Genomic DNA, 17,437 nt, shown 5'->3' on the forward strand with positions numbered 1-17,437 from the left:
GATAGTATCCAAACGTTAAAATTAAACTTTAAAACTTGCTTATCTTAAAAGACATACCATCTTCAATATTTGCTATTGAAAATTACTATATTTAAATTACAATACTATATGCTAATAAACGGAAAAACGTTACAAAGTGGCAACGATGTAATATATTTGTCATGGTTTGTTTTGGCAGTTCGATATTAGTGACGCGGTGTGTTTAGTACGTGTAGTTACCGCGTAAACAAGATCTTAACCTAACCTAACCTAATAGTATATTATTCACGAGTGTTTGGACCCAAATCCAAAATTTTCGTAGTGGGATTTTCATATCTAGTCGTTTTTCATCAAACAAATTTCTTTATTCAAAAAAAATATAAAATATTTATTAAAATGGTTTAATGTTCGCAAACATATTGTAAAAGTTCCGTGGAATTTTTATTTTTTAATTGTTGTTGGCAAATAAAACACGGTTCCGTTCCAAATTGGTGAAGTTGAAATGTAATGAAGATGCGAAAGGAAAAACTCAAATAACACTTTTATTCATTTATTTATTTGAATATTTACAATATCAAATATTATAATATTAATATCAGATCCTCTCTATTGAGAAAAATATCTTAAAAAATATATTTCATATATATATAAACAGATCAACACTAGTAATTATTTTAATACTATTTCGTGGAGAGTACGATTAGCGAATATGGCTTAATTAAATAAATAAATAAATAAACCTCAATAAACCTCAAATGAAGAATAAAATTTTTCGATATCTCGCTTCGTTTTCGAGATATCGATACTGGAAGCCACTTATAAACGTCACTTCGAGATTGGTTTCAGGCAACAGATGGCGCTCGCCTTGAATTCAGCACGAGTCTTGTAATTTTAAAAAACAAAAAGTTATTTATTTAATTTTTACATTATTTACAATATTTTATCGATATTTGATTGTAGAAATATGCTGTTTTTGGCTTATCGATCAAGAAGTACGTTACGAACGCTTTAAAAGTCGAAGCCCCGTAGAGGTTAGATTATATTAAGTTTTATCGACTTCAAGTATCGATATCTCGAAAACGAAGCGAGATATCGAAAAATTTTATTCTTCATTTTCGATTTATTTTTGGTCGATTTACAAAATGCCGTGACGGAAATCGTACTCGCGCCACTATTCCCAATAAATAGTTTATTGTCATTATACTATACAGGGTGTTACGGAGAATTTGTGATAAAATCCAGTTGAACAAAAACCGGAAGTTTGCAAAATTAGTTATACTGACATATTTTCTTACATTTTGCGTCAATAACCACTATTAAAGGTTATTTTTTTTACTTAAATCCACATTTTTCGAGTTTATAGACAATATATTCTTTGAAAAGAAAAATATGTCATGACTCCACCATTGTTTATATCACCAAAACGACAAAAACATATTAATTCTAATTTTTATGTAAAAATATATAATAATAATGATTTTGATTAATCTTCAGATAACCTGAAGAACAACTAAATATTGTTTAATGTTATATATAATGTTAGGTTAGGTTAATTTACTATCAATCACTATCTACATTACCCTAACCACATTCACATCAAACTCTACTAATAATTTAAACTGAATTTCTTCGTATTTTCTTCAATTTCATTATTAACCGTTACGGCAATATCCAAACTTAAACTTCTTCTATTTGATTTCTTTTTGTCAGATTCAGTAGTGTTATTATTCGAAGTGACTTCTTTAGGACCGCTTTCAATTTCCGCATTTGCATCTGTAGGCGCTTGGTATCGAGGCAACTTCAATCGTAACATAAATCTGAAAATAGATTTACGAATGACAGTCGTCGCGTGTCACATGTCAAACATCACTTGTCATTAATCATATTAAGAACATAGAGTTAGTAATAAAGTCTTGTAAATGGAATTTTACCATTAAAAAAGAGAGAAACAGCATTTCTACTCGCTATTGAAGTTTTTTTATTTTCCTTTGCCGTTAATAACATTCGAAAATTCGACGTCATGGCGATACAATCAGAATAGAGTTGAAAGATAGAGAATTCTAATCCGAACGCGCCACCGGTGGCTTTTTCACGCCAGTTACTTACCGAATGCGAGATTTTGGATCAACTCGAGGAAGGTATTTCTTTTGGTTTCCTTCTGCATAAATATGGTGTGGGCTAGTTTACGATTTTTGATATTAAGCAGAAGGAAGAAAACGCGAAGATTCTCTCTGCTATAATCCGAACGATCCACGATTCCGAACCTGCTGTAACTCTATGGTTTCAAAAGCGAGAAGTACTTACAGGATAATGATAATAACGACGACGTGAATACCAAACGAAACAAAGTTGAAAATCCCGCTATTAGTGTCAATAGTGGCGTTGTAAATGTTGGTATAAACTAAACTCGATAGCAAGTTATTTAAATTGTTGATAATTGTAACGAGAGCTAAGATTTTTCCAATTTCATCAGGTGATACCATGTAGGACAGAAGAGTTTTCCACATCAATGGCGCGAGCCCGCCGAAACAATTGATGATATAAGCTGTAATCAAGAAAAAAAATTATATTGAATCAATTTAATGAAGAATAATACGTTATTTGTAGAATTTTATCACTAAAAATCAACATTGAAATTCTAATTTTCAAAACACCGCTAAAAACGTAATGGCGCTGGTCACGTGATACGTTAGTACTGTCAGATACCATTCGTCATTTCGAATGAAATTGTACCACAATGGGTAAATCGCATTAGATGAAATTTTTGAACGTATTAGGCACAGAATCTTTCGCGTTTTTAATTGGTTCGGGATCGGCGAGAGCGGCGAATGTATCGAGCCGGAAATGCAAATCGGAAAGAATCCGGAAGCGTGTATGACACGTGTGTTCACTCCTAGTCTTCTTCTTCTTCTTCTCCCTTCTTGTATGGTAGGTTTAAAACCTGTTTCTTCTTCAGTTTCAGCCTCCCGGATCCAGATTGTCCCACCGCCTCTTTCTCGGTCGACCAATACTTCTTCCGCCTGTTGGGGATTTATTTTTGTTTTCGTTTTAGTACCCAGTCAATTACTTTTTCTACCTTTTTCACTTCTTTCTTTGTCTAAAAGTGTTTTCCCTGCTATTCTATTCCTAAATATCTAAATCTATATCCACGAATCCCAAAGTAGTCCAGGTGGTCTATCAGGGTATCGAGTGATAGATTGCACCAATCGCTTCAGTTTGTGATTAATGCAGTTTTACGGCCTTAATTTTTGAAATGAGTTTTTGCTGACCTTGAGACTTTGTAAGTGTTACGGTTTTTCTTTCATAAAGATGTCACAGAGAGCGGGGCCATCGTCGATGCATCCAAATGATCCAAAATTTGAAGAATGGTGCTTGAATCAACCAGAAGACAATAATTTCGTAAGCGATGAGGAAGAAAGAGCAGAAACGGAGCAATCGGAAATGAAGAAGATCATGAGGAAGTAAACAATGAACTTGAAGAAAATCTAAGAAGACAAGATTTTTTTTACTGGCTTTAGAAGGTAAACGCCACGAAATGGTCAAAACAACCGCCTCCAGTGAATTCTAGAACAAGAAGTCACAACTTCTTGTGTGAAGAGTTTAACCGGGTTACGAGGTCCAGCAAAAGTATTGGGAGAAAATGCAAGCATTCTGCATTTTCTCAAATTGGGTCAAAGTCCAAGAACCAAGACCATTCACCATTGAAAGATGTAGATGGGGTTGCTTACATACACAGAAGTTTTTAAGGCAGGAAGAGAGAGTTTAGAGGGTTTGTTTGCTACTGATGACACTGGAAGAGATGTATTTAGGTGTACAATGTCAAGAAGGAGGTTTGAAACTTCATTAGTAGCATTGAGATTTGATAAAGACACGGATAGAACAGAGAGAACGAAGGAAGATAGAGCTGCAGCTATTTCTGGTCTATTCAGGAAGTTTATTGATAATTCTCAAAAAAACTTTTCCTTGGGGATATTTGTTTGCGTGGATGAGAGCCTAGTGGGTTTTAGAGGCCGATACGGATTCGTAATGTACATGCCAAAAAAGCCTAAAGATCATGTGCCTTACAAATGCCAAAAATAATTATTTGTATAATACTTACATTTATTGTGGAAAAGGTTCGGATAATCATGGATTATCAGCAAAAGAAAAAAAATTGCAGGCTCCCATTCAGTCTATGGTGAAGTTAGTAAAGCCCATAGAAAAGTGATAGCAGATAATTTGTTTAACAGTTTACAACTTGTGAGAGAATTACAAAACAGAGGACTAACATTTTTGGGTACATTGAAAAAGAACAAACCGATGATTCCTGCTTCTTTTTTGCCAGACAAAAAGAAAGAAATCGGTAGGAAATTATACGGATTCCAAGAAAACATTACGCAGCTTTGCCAGAGTTTCCCCAAAGTAATTTCCTCAATGCACCGTTCTCCAAAAGATGATCCAGATACCGGAAAGCCAGAAACGATTGCCGATTACAATAAGTCCAAGGGAGGTGTAGATAGCTTAGATAAGAAATGCGAAAATTATTCTTCTTGTAGGAGGATTCGCAGATGGCCCGTGGCTGTTTTTCTATCAATCAACGTCTACATTTTGTCCTCAAAATACTGGCGAAAAGTCTAATCACACCATGCATGCAACACCGATAAAATGAAAACCAAAATAGTCGTATGGAGTGTCTACTACAAATAGTAGAAGATCCTCAAGACAAAGATCCAAAAGACCTGTTTCTTATGCCCCTACAAGACACTTTTTGTTTGGATCGTGCTGAAAAAATTTGTAAAAAAATCGAGAAAAATAAGAAAGTATACATATTTGCCTATATAGAATTCGTCCATTAATTTTGTTTGTTCAAGATGTTTATTTCGGCCTTTTGGTTTTATTTTTGCGATTATTAATAAAGTTTCAATTTTCGAAAAAAAAAATATGGGAAATACGTATAAGATTTGTTCAAAAAGAACCTCAACAACAGATTTTCTTGGTAAATTAAAATTTATGAAGAAAAATATTGATCGGCGCGAATTTTCACAGTTTTCCAACTTGTCCCAAGTATAATGCCTTGACGTGGTGCTAAAGATTGCATAGTTCGACGTGAGGTAATTTATTTTTTTATAGTTAAACTTGAAGAAAAGCTCCTGACACTAAAAATGAATATGTTACTTATTTCAAAAAAGCGTACGACTGTTTAGTTTAGAGTCAATCAAGAAATTTTTGTGGAAAATTGTTGTTTATCTATACTTTTAAATGATTCACTGATTATGAAAACTCAATATAGTAATGCGGAACTAAACAAGTTGTTTATTGAATTTGCAAAAGTGGTGTAGTTTGACAAAAGGAAAAATGATTTTCCGTGGGTACTTACTTCCGTAAATATAATAATCATTTGTGGCCAGACCCCATAGTAAATTACCAATGGAAGCAGTTGTCATGCACAGCAAAATCAAATGCATCTCCTTCATTTTCAGTGTTTTATATAAAAGGAACGTACCAGCAAGCGTACCAGATATATTCAAAACACTTACGAAACTGTGAACTGTGTTAATTTTGGTTAAATTCCAATGATGTTTAGCTCTCAAAAATAGATTCATGACAGATGCTTGTCCACTTGCAAATCCTGATATCAGTGGTACTCCTACAATTATTAGAAGGTATGGTCTGATGTTGTTTTCGCGTTTTCTCAAAGCATGTTTTATATTTCCGATGATACCGCCTGTTTTTATTAACTCTACAATTTTCGGCACCTAAAAATTATTATACAGCGAATTAGTTTATGGATAGAGACATGGTCAAAAGCTTTTGCCCACTCCATAATCCATATTATACGAGCGCATGACTTCGGTGTTTATGATTGTAGTTTAGTCCTTTGAGACGCTGCGATTTATACTTTTTAGACATCGGTTGAAAATCGCGTTTAATCAGAAAATTACATAATTTGGTTGCCAAACTATTTTCTTTCGAAATACTGAAACGTTTCTGTCTTATTTTCAAATTTCGTCAATTAATATGAAGATGAGACTCCTAGGAAAAAATATTTTGTACCGTGGACTACAACGTGAAAAATTATGCAACCACCAGGAGCTTCGGCGATAGAAAACGTTCAGGGTGGCTTTCGAAAAACCACAATCGCTGAAGATAAACGTATTGTATTTTGAGAGATTGAGAAAATCTGGGTTTTTTGAAAAGATGACAGTCAAGAAACCTTATTAACGCGTCAAAACAAAATTAGGTTGCAGTGGACTAAATAACAAAAGTTTTACGGAGTGATGAGTCAAAGTTTGAGGTTTTTGGGTTTAAGAGAAGGTTGTTTGTGCGCAGGTCAAAGGAAGAACGGATGTAAGATCCATGTGTAAACCCGGAAACTCGGTAATTGTTTGATTAGAAGGGGATAGTACGATTTCCGTGGCGCCACGATTTAACAGCGGATTGATTAGATCAAAATAAATCGAAAATGAAGAATGAAATTTTTCGATATCTCGATTCGTTTTCGAGATATCGATACTTGAAGTTATAATCAAAACGTTAGTTCAAAATTCGCTTTATTTGAACAGATGGCGTTCAATACTTCGTTTCAAATCAATATTTTATCATGACAAATTCAATATGAACCTTGTAATTCAATAAAGAAAATATTGTTTATTCAATTTTTATATTATTTACTCTGATACTCCAAAAAAAAAATAGATTTTTATAACAAAATGAGGCATTTTTGATAACTGTGATTAATATAACTTAATATAAGATAAATACATGAATAATTTGATGTTTTTTATAAAGAATTGTCGGTTATTTTTCATTATTTAGAAAATAAAACAAAATATTAAATAATTTGATGATATAATTAGTAAGTAAGGAAAAAGTATGTTCTGAATGTTTTCAAAAGTTATTTATTTATAATTGAAACGCCAAACTACTGTAATATTTCACAATTATCCTGGAAAAGTTCTCTACCAAAATTTTTTTCATCATTCATCCTATTTTTAACGACAAAATCAACCGAATAAGAAAAATGACTGTAAAAAATCGTTTCAAAATCTACCCGCTCCGAATTTATCTGCCCCACAATCTCCCCTCTCCAAACTCACCCGTTCCTCACGGCCTGTGACTTTTGGGCACACCAGGGTCCGGGGTCGAGGGCCCCCCGTAACAAAAAAAATTTTAATAAAATAAAACTAAAATAATCCTCACGCGAAGAAAAGTTTTTTTAGACAATTTTGGCTGTGAAAAATTCACGATTTTTGAACTTTTTACACTCAAAGTGCACCACGAGACTGTTAGATTAGGTTAGGTTAGGTTAGGTTTAGGTTAGGTTGACATATACAAATATTATATAAATTCAAATATCGATATCTCGAAAACGTTGCGAGATATCAGAAAACTTCATTCATAGTCAAATCCAGGCGCCACGGAATCTGTTAATCAGATGAATGGATTTGTTTATTGTTCTTATTCTGAAATTCAATGAATGGATTATGGCGAGTGGGGTAAAATCTTTCCACCGGTATTGCAGAGTCCTGTAAAACCAACAAATTTTTCATGGACAAGATTATGGGATTAAAAGTAATTTAAAATGATTGTTATTTGACATCTATTGTATCTATCCGGTGGAATAAACTTCAATTTGGTCAACGAAACTTATCAGTTAGTGATGACATGTTATACTCACTCTATTATTGTTTTCTTTCTTAACTGTTTCTGATATAAACAGTAAAGTATATAGAAAACTAGTTAGTTGTAGTCCAACTGCTATAATAAATATAGTTTGGTAGCTAGTAGCGTATAAAATAGGCGCCGATACAAGACTTCCAACGAACGAGGCTATTCCAGATGTCACTTCAATCAAAGAAAATCTATAACAAAAATACCGCATTACATATTTTTTAATTATTTAATTCGATCCAGAAAATTAACTCATTTTTATCATTTGACGTTTCGAGATATGGCAACACTGACGTGAATATGTCAAATATGACATTTCCATAATAAAGTTTGACATTTGACAGTTTGACACTCAGAACGAGTTGTCATACGAGTGCGATTTGTGTTGTTTATTAAATGGAATCAAACCGCGAAAATCGTATGACTTTCGGCGTGGATTAAACCACCTGCAGTGTACCAATCAAACGCGTCGACTTTTCGTGATGGAGCATCATCTCAAACAATCGCGTTTCGCTGGTTATCCGAATTCAAACGTGGTCGAAATTCGCTACAAAATGAATTTCGTGAACTTGGACATTAGTTCCACTCGTATATACTCAATATGACAGAACATTTGGCTGTCAAAAAGATTTATTCGCCACCGTACCATTAGAGCAACGTCATTTTCGAATAGTACATCAGCATTGGATTGCCAGGAAAGCTAATCGCAGAAGACGAATCATTCTCCACCAAGACAATGCTAGATCTCAAACAAAAACTTTTTTGAACAGTCAAAACATCGAATTGGCGGGTACAGTCCTTGTTTGACACCCAATTACTTCTTCTTATTACCGCGGATCAAAAATAAAAAGTTATTTTTGAATTTTTTGAAAAATTCAAGCAGCAACTTTCGTACAATATCTACAGTCAAATTTTCAAATTTATTTGTTCATAAATTTATGAGAAATTTGAGATTCGATTATATTTGTAAAGGTTATACCCCCAGGAGTTAATATCTGTTTGTCAGGGGTAGACATAAAAGAAAACTCATTTTTGGGGGTACTGTTTGAAGTTGAGTTGAGTTTTTTTGTAGTCCTGATACAGGATTGTTGTTTTAAATAGTTTCCAAGACCAAAATTAGTTCAAAAAAAGTGTTGCCTTGCCGTGTCTCGTTTCGTACTAATCCTTCGGGTTTTTATAACTATTTTTTTGAAAAAAAAAACAGGATTTTTACCTCTTGTATTGGCTTTTAAAATGTTGGCATTTAATTTCTGGGAAACTTGTAGCTTAAATACTATTCTAAACGACCCAAACTATTTCTATTACATACCTAGTAGCTCTACTTGTGGAGGTCGAACTATCAACTAGATAAGCTGAAATGACAATGAATAAAGTAACGAATCCACCCGTGACAACAGTCGGTAAAGAAGTCACTATAAACCACCAAGGCGAAGCGTTTTCGAAATGAATAATGAAAATATTTCCAGTCGTCGTAACAATTATCCCTAAAAATTGGGCGATCACAATATTGAACTATATTTGAAACTCATAGGATTGTCAGTAAACGTTTTAACAAATTTGGAACGAAGCGACAAAAAGAAATATAAACAGAAACAAAAAATAAGAGAGTAAATAATTATATAACATAAAATTCCTGTTCTGTACAAGATAATTCATCGAAAAGTGTAAATTTTTTACACAGAATATTTGTAGAGAATCAAAAAATGATGATTATAATCCCTAAGTGCTGCGCAATCATTTTTTTTTTGTATTTAGAAACTTTGAAAATGATTACAAATCAATATTTCGTTTATTATTGTTATTGCTATGACTTCGCTCACTAAACTAAGCAGTTGGGATCGTTCTTGTTCTAATACAATATCAAAGTTTGGCGGATGCGCCGTGTTTTTTACATTTTTTTTTAATAGACAATTCCCATGTAGGTATTTTTGTTTGTTTACGACAAACTAGAAATTTCCACAAGTCGAAGGTTCTAGAATGCGGTTCTAATTTATATAGCAGCCATTAGTCAGTAAACAATTTGATTGTTTATAGTGAATACATCAAGATAATGACAAGTGAAGTGACAAGTGTATTTAAATAAATTAGATGTGAAGTTTATATATAAATATTAGTGAATAGTGCTGTGTAAGTTTCAGTGAATATATAAATATATTTAAATTAACCCTACTCGTTTGTTTATGGGAAAAGAATGCTTTGAAATTAAATAAATGTTTTACACCTTCCAATAGAAAAACGTTTCTCTGACGTCCCAGACGTTTAGCATCTTCTATTACTTATTATCATTTTAAAAAGCAGATTTTCACTTAGAAATCATGTGACGGGACGTAATACTCTCAGAATAATATTTACAAAACTTTTCCTCAACTTTTAAAAGCATATATCCACATAGAAATCATTTGATGATACGTAGTACTTTCGGAATAATATTTATGAAACTTTTTCTCGGTTTCTTTGGTTTGCTACTTGATAAATAATATTCAAATTTTTTTTCTTTGTATTTCTCGACCATGGAAATAGTTTTTTTTTATATGAGTATCAAAAAAGGAAGCAAACCAGATACATTTAATCGAAAAAACGAAAGATGTTTTTTTAGTTATAAAGAAAAAGATATTGATGAATTTTGATAGATGATGAGTGAGGTTTTTTGATATATTAATGCTTCTAAAAGTTTTTGAGTTTAGGTCTCTTCTGTTTTAAAATTAGTTTTCAAAAAATTGAGAAAAAATTGACGTTTTGATTAACTGAACTAGTTTTTATAAAAATATAATATTGACACTGACAATTTGCGTATTTTTACTTGGGTGGCACACAAAATATTAATTCTTTGTTGTAGTGATAAAAAAATGTAAATTGTAGAGAATTTTAACCCCTACGCAATACCTGTTGAAGGCCCCCCGTTATAGTACCTAATTATCCCGCTCTAGAAACTTACTTACTGACAATTCTAGTGAATTCAATAACGATAATTTGAAAATTATTTTATACCTATTAAACAAAGCAACAAGAACGGTTTTCTTCCAAATTTGTCGGACCACGTTCCCACAAACAAGTTAAAAATCATCGGGAACAAAGTATTAGCGACTGTTTGTACCATATGGATTTTGTTTACGGTCGGTTGAACTTTCGGTTCCAAATCTTTGGTTATATCGTTTACCTCATTTCCTAATTGGGCACAATCCGATTGATTATAACCTAATATTACGTAACAAGTCCTGTAGATGTACAGATTCGTATACACGGATCCTAGAAAAGAATAATAATGAATTATTAAGAATTGAAAAGGATATGGAACAACCCGCGGTTATTAAAGAAGCGCTTCCACTTTTGACTTACTCATAGTTTTATGTTATCTAATTCATACTAGTACTTCCATTGAAGACGAAGATCTTTGGCAATTGAAGCTCACATTCTAGACCTAGAGACTAGAAGGCGAAAAAAAGTTTTTCCTCAGTTAAATAACGCCATATAAACACCACAAATTTTGAAGTTTGAAAGTGTTGTGTGAAGATTTTTTGCAACAAAACCTACACTGTTCATTTCCACCAAAAAAGACCTTTGGATCGTTGGGTATAAGATGTCAAATCTAAACTGTCTAAACATGACTGCTACGATCTCTCGAAGCGACTCGTTTACCACAAATCAGAGGGAGTTAAATTTGGCGAACAGAATGGATGTTTCAGAGCAGGTGCTTTGCTTTTTTTTGTTATAAACCAAGTTCTCATTTATCTAGTAGGTCCAGAAGTTTACAATATTTTTCTACATTCGTTGTTATATCATTATCAAAATTCCTTTTGCATTCCAAAAGATTGGACAGAGCTGGACAGTCATACAACTCATTAGTTTCTACTTTTAGTTGGAAAACATGGTGGTAAACCAAAGTGTCATTTACAATCTATCTACAAATTTATCTGTCGCCCAAATTTTTATCCAAAATATTGCTCACACTACCAAATTTGATGTTTAGAGCTTCTTCTAAATGGTAGATAGTTGGTTTTGCGTAATCATATCCTCTAATTCCATTATGTGTCTCTTTATGTGGATCTTAATGAAAACTTGTATGACCACCAGGGTTGCCAACTCCGGGTGACAAAAATCCCGGACACTAATTTAATAAATAACTTAAAAAATGAACAAATTAACCAAAGAAAACTGGCTGAAGTGCAGTATTTTGTTCGTTCTTCAACAGCAACTACTTTTCCCGCTGATATCTTTTTTGTCTAAGTGCGTCATTCATCAATCATCGCTAAATTTAAAATAATGAAAAGTTTGGTGGTTTCTAGACATCGTCGGTTTGAATTGCAAGTGAGAAAATATCCACTCGGCATGGGAATTGGAAGTTTAACGCGTCCAAATTAGCTTCTTTGGCACTAGCGAAAATCTGGACCCATTTCTTCTGAACTGTCAAAGTTGAACGCTCGCCAACTTCAGAAAAAACTGTCTTCACAACAAAATGATAATCGAATTGATGATTTATTGTTATTTTTTACTCAATTCCGAAGTCGCAATCTCTAAAAGGCATTTCAAAGAAAAATCCTTCGCCATGGATAAACAAGATATTTTCCTTAAAGGATTATCGTCGCTTATTTAAGCAGTGTTGTCATAAAAAATTTGGAAATCGGAAATTGTACTTTGGAAAACGTCTACATCTGCTTGATTCTTGGTCATCCTCAGTTTGGACTAAAAAAATTGGAGCTTTTCCTTCTATTTGATTCTTTTAAACGTTTCGTAGCTGCAAAGAGTTCTGTAGTGCTTGGTTCAGTTTTCTGAAGAAGTCCATTTGGTTTTTCTTAGGTGGCGCAATAAAACGAAGATGTAACGCGGTTTCGAGCGATCAAATGTTTCCTTCCAGACCTTCTGAGTCCAGCAAGCGTTTCAACGCATTTAGGCAATGGTCTTCCCAAGCGAAAAAATATGAAACAAGAGCAGAATAAAATTTTAAAATATTCTCCTTGAAACTTCCCCTCTAGATGTCAAATCGGGACTTTTTCGGGAAATCCGGGACTGTTGGCAATCGTAATGACCACATCTGAATACATCAGGTCATTTTTCCGAATTAAAGATGACATTGAAGATAACAATCGTTTTTATATTACCTTCTAAAACCACAGAAAATCCAACAAAGAGTAGGACCACTTCCACGCCAAGATATTTATTCCATGCCATCTCTGGTCGAACTAATATAAACACTAGAAATTATTTGCTAAACTTTATCCTTTATATATTCATAGATTAAAGAGTGGATGTCAAAAAATATCAACTCATTCAGAGATTGCAATGTATGCAAATAAAAAGTGCTTATGTTTCGAGGGTTTTGAATATTTCTACAATAAAAATTGAAAAATAATATTGTAATTAATCTCAAATGAGTTTCATATTCATTCGAAGGACAGTCCGGGTCCGATTTATTTAACTTATCATTCCATTTGTTGCACTCAGTCATATAACATTAGCATACAATCTTTTTGATGCTAGGAATTTTGCTATGGATACGATACCTCAAACCCCTCTCCCTAACATCGTGAAAACTACCCTCGCATTACACAAAAGTTCCCTGAAAGGAAGGGAATTGATTTGGGCCAATTTTTCTCAACCTTGGCACAATTATAGTTCAAAACAAGCTAATTAAAATACTCAATGGGCCATAAATCTCAAACCTTTAACACCAACCCCCCCCAACATCCTCAAAACTACCAGTGTTGTGTCCGAAAGTACCATGGAAGGAAGGAAATTGGTTTGAGCTAATTGTTCCGAACCTTGGCACAATTATAGTTGAATACAAGCTAATTAAAATACTCAATGGGCTCATAAACCTCAAACCTTTAACACCAACCCCCCCCAACATCCTCAAAACTACCAGTGTTGTGTCCGAAAGTACCATGGAAGGAAGGAAATTGGTTTGAGCTAATTGTTCCGAACCTTGGCACAATTATAGTTGAATACAAGCTAATTAAAATACTCAATGGGCTCATAAACCTCAAACCTTTAACACCAACCCCCCCAACACCGTCAAAACTACCAGTGTTGTGTCCGAAAGTACCATGGAAGGAAGGAATTTGGTTTGAGCTAATTTTTCCGAACCTTGGCACAATTATAGTTGAATACAAGCTAATTAAAATACTCAATGGGCTCATAAACCTCAAACCTTTAACACCAACCCCCCCCCAACACCGTCAAAACTATCAGTGTTGTGTCCGAAAGTACCATGGAAGGAAGGAAATTGGTTTGAGCTAATTGTTCCGAACCTTGGCACAATTATAGTTGAATACAAGCTAATTAAAATACTCAATGGGCTCATAAACCTCAAACCTTTAACACCAACCCCCCCCCCCAACACCGTCAAAACTATCAGTGTTGTGTCCGAAAGTACCATGGAAGGAAGGGAATTGGTTTGGGTTAATTTTTTTGAACTTTGGCACAATGATAGTTTAAAAGTAGCTGTTTAAACGTCTCAATGGACTCGTAATCCCAAAATCTCACCAACTCCCTTATAACTACCCCTGAATGGTCCGTAGGTACTCTAGAAGAACTTTTTGGAGGTATTTTTGGGGGTTAAGTCGTGCGACTGACACAAAGATGGCGCTGTCTGTCAAATTCATATGACGTTTATGAAGTACCAACTTTCAAAAATTTCACCGATATTACTCCAGAAAACATCAAAAAACTCCACGAATTGGTTATATCTAATCGTAAATTGGAATTGCGTGAGATAGCTAAAGCCGTAAAGATATCAGAAGGTGATGGGTTTACAATTATGCGTTTGCATTAACATTTGACCATGAGAAAGTTTTTTTCAAAGTGGGTGTCGCTTGTACTCACAGTCGACTAAAAACAATGATTCAGAGCAATTTTTATACGTTATAAATAACATTTTTACGTCGATCTGTGACAATGGATTAAACATGGATCCATCAATTCACTCTGGCAAAAGTGTTAGTCCGGTCAAATTAGACCAAAAAATAAGAGTGAAGCTACTTAAATTCATATCAACCTGAAAATCAGTAAAATTGTTTAAAATACAATTGAAAATAAAATTTGAATGTTTCCCATCGTTTCCGTGTATGGAAAAAATTTTATTCAAGGTCAAAGGTCGCAAAAATGAGTTTTGTGCGATTTTCGGCGAAACGGTGAGTTTTATTATAAAAATACTTCTGACAAAAATTGTAGATCATAAAATTATCTACAAAAAACGTATTAATACTTTTTTTCCTACAAGCCACTGTTTCTGAGATATAATGATTCAAAAAGTTCAGTTGAGTTTTTTTAGATGTTCTCCATCATATTCTTTACATAATCCGGTCAATTCATACATTCATAAATACATAAATCTAAAACTCACTGAAATTGTTTAAAATACAATTGAACATAGAATTTGAACGTTCCCTATCATTTCCGTGTATGGAAAAAATTTTATTCAAGGTCAAAGGTCGCAAAAATGAGTTGTGCGATTTTCAGCGAAACGGTGAGTTTTATTATAAAAATACTTATGACAAAAATTGTAGATCATAAAATTATCTACAAAAAACGTACTAATAGTTTTTGTCCTACGAGCCAACGTTTCTGAGATATAACGATTCAAAAAGTTGTAAAAGTTAATGTTTCAGATTCACTGTCGTATTTAATGGCTATACAGAAAAACATCCTCGAACTTTAGTAACATCTTCGTCAATTGATAATTTATTTGATGAAATTGATGACAGTTCCAACCAGTCAACAGAAATTTCTTACAAATACTCACAAGTCTCAGTTCAAATCAATGTTTATTGCTTCAAATATATTGGTAAAACCATTAAATACGACAACTTTCGCAACTTTTTGAATCATTATATCTCAGAAACGGTGCATCGTAGGAAAAAAAGTATTGATACGTTTTTTGTAGATAATTTTATGATCTACAATTTTTGTGTGAAGTATTTTTATGATACAACTCACCGTTTTGCTGAAAATTGCGAAAAACTCGTTTTTTTTACCTTTGACCCTCAATAAAATTTTTGATGGGAATTTATATAACTTCGAACGTCTAAATTCGCAAAACTACATTAAAATATCTAATATTCGTGAAATAAAAAATCATCATAAATGTAATCGGCATTTTTCATATTACCTTCTAAAATCATGGAAAATCTACAGAGTAGTAGCACCACTTCCACACCCAGATATTTATTCCATGCCATCTCTGGTCGATTTAAGCACACACAGATGATATTCTGAATGTTGTTCAATTATGGAATAAAACCGCATTCTATCCTTTTTATATTTGCTGAATGAAGAGTGGATGTCAAAAAGATTGCATGTGCTTTTCCAATTATGCAAATGGGAAGTGCTCGAGTTTCGAGGGTTTCAAATATTTTAAACATCAAAACTAAATTTAGAAAACCATATCGTTGATTATAACACATGTGTAATAAAATACGGGGGTGGCACAGAAAAAAGTATAGGATTTAGAAGCAATGCTGAATGGAATTGGGTAGATTGATAATAAATACGTTTCCGATGCCGGAATTTCGTTAACTTTACGTAATAGTATCAGAAAAATGGTCCATTTAACCACGGGAGACTCGACGAGATTTCGCGTTGGACGTGACAAAAACTGGGGGTCCACAATCGTAAGCGAGTGTCGAATGTTTCAATAATCAAGAACTAAAATTTTGACTTGACTTTTCCTATCAATATTTGGTGATAATATTTCAAGAATCTCTTTTTTGTAAACATTATCATCGTCGTGGCCGCCCGGCCGCCGTCCCGACCGCAACGCTTTTTCAAACGTGCAAATTGATACGATTTGTGGTGTATGTGGTTGCAATTTTGCGTGATTCTTCACCAGTATAAATACGAATATCAAAGATAAACGCTATACATTTGTTTCCAGAATTTCATATAGGTTTCCAGACTTTCTTTATATAAATAAGAATCTTCAAGGTCCTCAATAGCCATTAACTGTCAACATAACCTCTTCATTATTGGAAAATCTTTGACCACCGAGCCATTTTTTTTAAGTCTGGGAACAGAAAATTATCCGAGGAGGTTAAATTTGGCGAATTGAGTGCATGATGTAGCAATTCAAACTTTAATTCATTAATTTTGGCCATTGCAATAACGGAAGTGTGAGTTAGTGCGTTATCTTGATGAAACGACACTTTTTTCTTGGCCAAATGTGGCGGTTTTTGCTTTATTTCTTTCCTCAAACGATGCATAAGACTCTCCGTTGATAGTTTTTCCTTTTTCAAGCTCAATTATCCCACGCGCATCCCAAAAAACCGACGCCATGATCTTGTCTGCAGGTGGAACGGTATTTGCCTTCTTTGGACCCGATTCTCCCTTTTTAGTCTATTATTTTGATTGTTTTTTTTAAACATCGCGAAAATTGACTTTATTTCTGTGAAACATTGCCAAATACTCGATGGAAACATCTTCAGGAAGCTGAATTTGTTCCATTATAAACAAACGCAGCAACCATCTTGCGCACAGCTTTCTTATGACCAAATTTTCAGTTAATACGCTATGGACCGCACTTCTGAAATGTCTGCCAGCTCGCGAACCTTCAGTCGACGATCATCCAGTACAGGTTTGGTCAACGTGGCGTCTTCAAACAGGTATTTTTATATAAACTACCGCCATCTCTAAGTCAAAATGATGGAATTGTGACCGCACTACACGCCCCTCTAAATGAGTGATATACAATTCTAAAACAGGGAGAAAATAATTAACAAATTATGCTTTACGGTGGACATCAGTCGAAGAAAAAAAATTATTATAACGAATTTTAAATAAAGATTGAGAACAGCTATGGAAAGGATTTTGTTTATTG

At 33.7% G+C, this 17,437-nt stretch overlaps 1 protein-coding gene across 2 annotated transcripts; it reads right to left on the reverse strand.

The window, feature by feature from the left end:
• Window positions 1–507: 507 nt before the first annotated feature.
• On the reverse strand, window positions 508–17,219 carry LOC130902181 (proton-coupled folate transporter-like). Of its 2 annotated transcripts, none has more exons than XM_057814079.1 (7): window positions 15,734–17,219; window positions 10,618–10,875; window positions 8,939–9,113; window positions 7,637–7,820; window positions 5,336–5,714; window positions 2,284–2,524; window positions 508–1,796 (listed from the first exon to the last, which is right to left on the reverse strand). In XM_057814079.1, the coding sequence occupies exons 1-7, from the start codon at window positions 15,801–15,803 to the stop codon at window positions 1,586–1,588; spliced, it is 1,518 nt and encodes a 505-aa protein (XP_057670062.1). In that variant the 5' UTR covers window positions 15,804–17,219; the 3' UTR covers window positions 508–1,585. The 2 variants fall into 2 exon arrangements, with proteins under 2 accessions (XP_057670062.1, XP_057670063.1); XM_057814080.1 differs by lacking the exon at window positions 15,734–17,219 and adding an exon at window positions 12,726–12,814 and having other exon boundaries at window positions 516–1,796.
• Window positions 17,220–17,437: the final 218 nt, after the last annotated feature.

This window comes from Diorhabda carinulata, chromosome X (genome assembly GCF_026250575.1).
Source record: "Diorhabda carinulata isolate Delta chromosome X, icDioCari1.1, whole genome shotgun sequence".
Lineage (NCBI taxonomy): Eukaryota > Metazoa > Arthropoda > Insecta > Coleoptera > Chrysomelidae > Diorhabda > Diorhabda carinulata.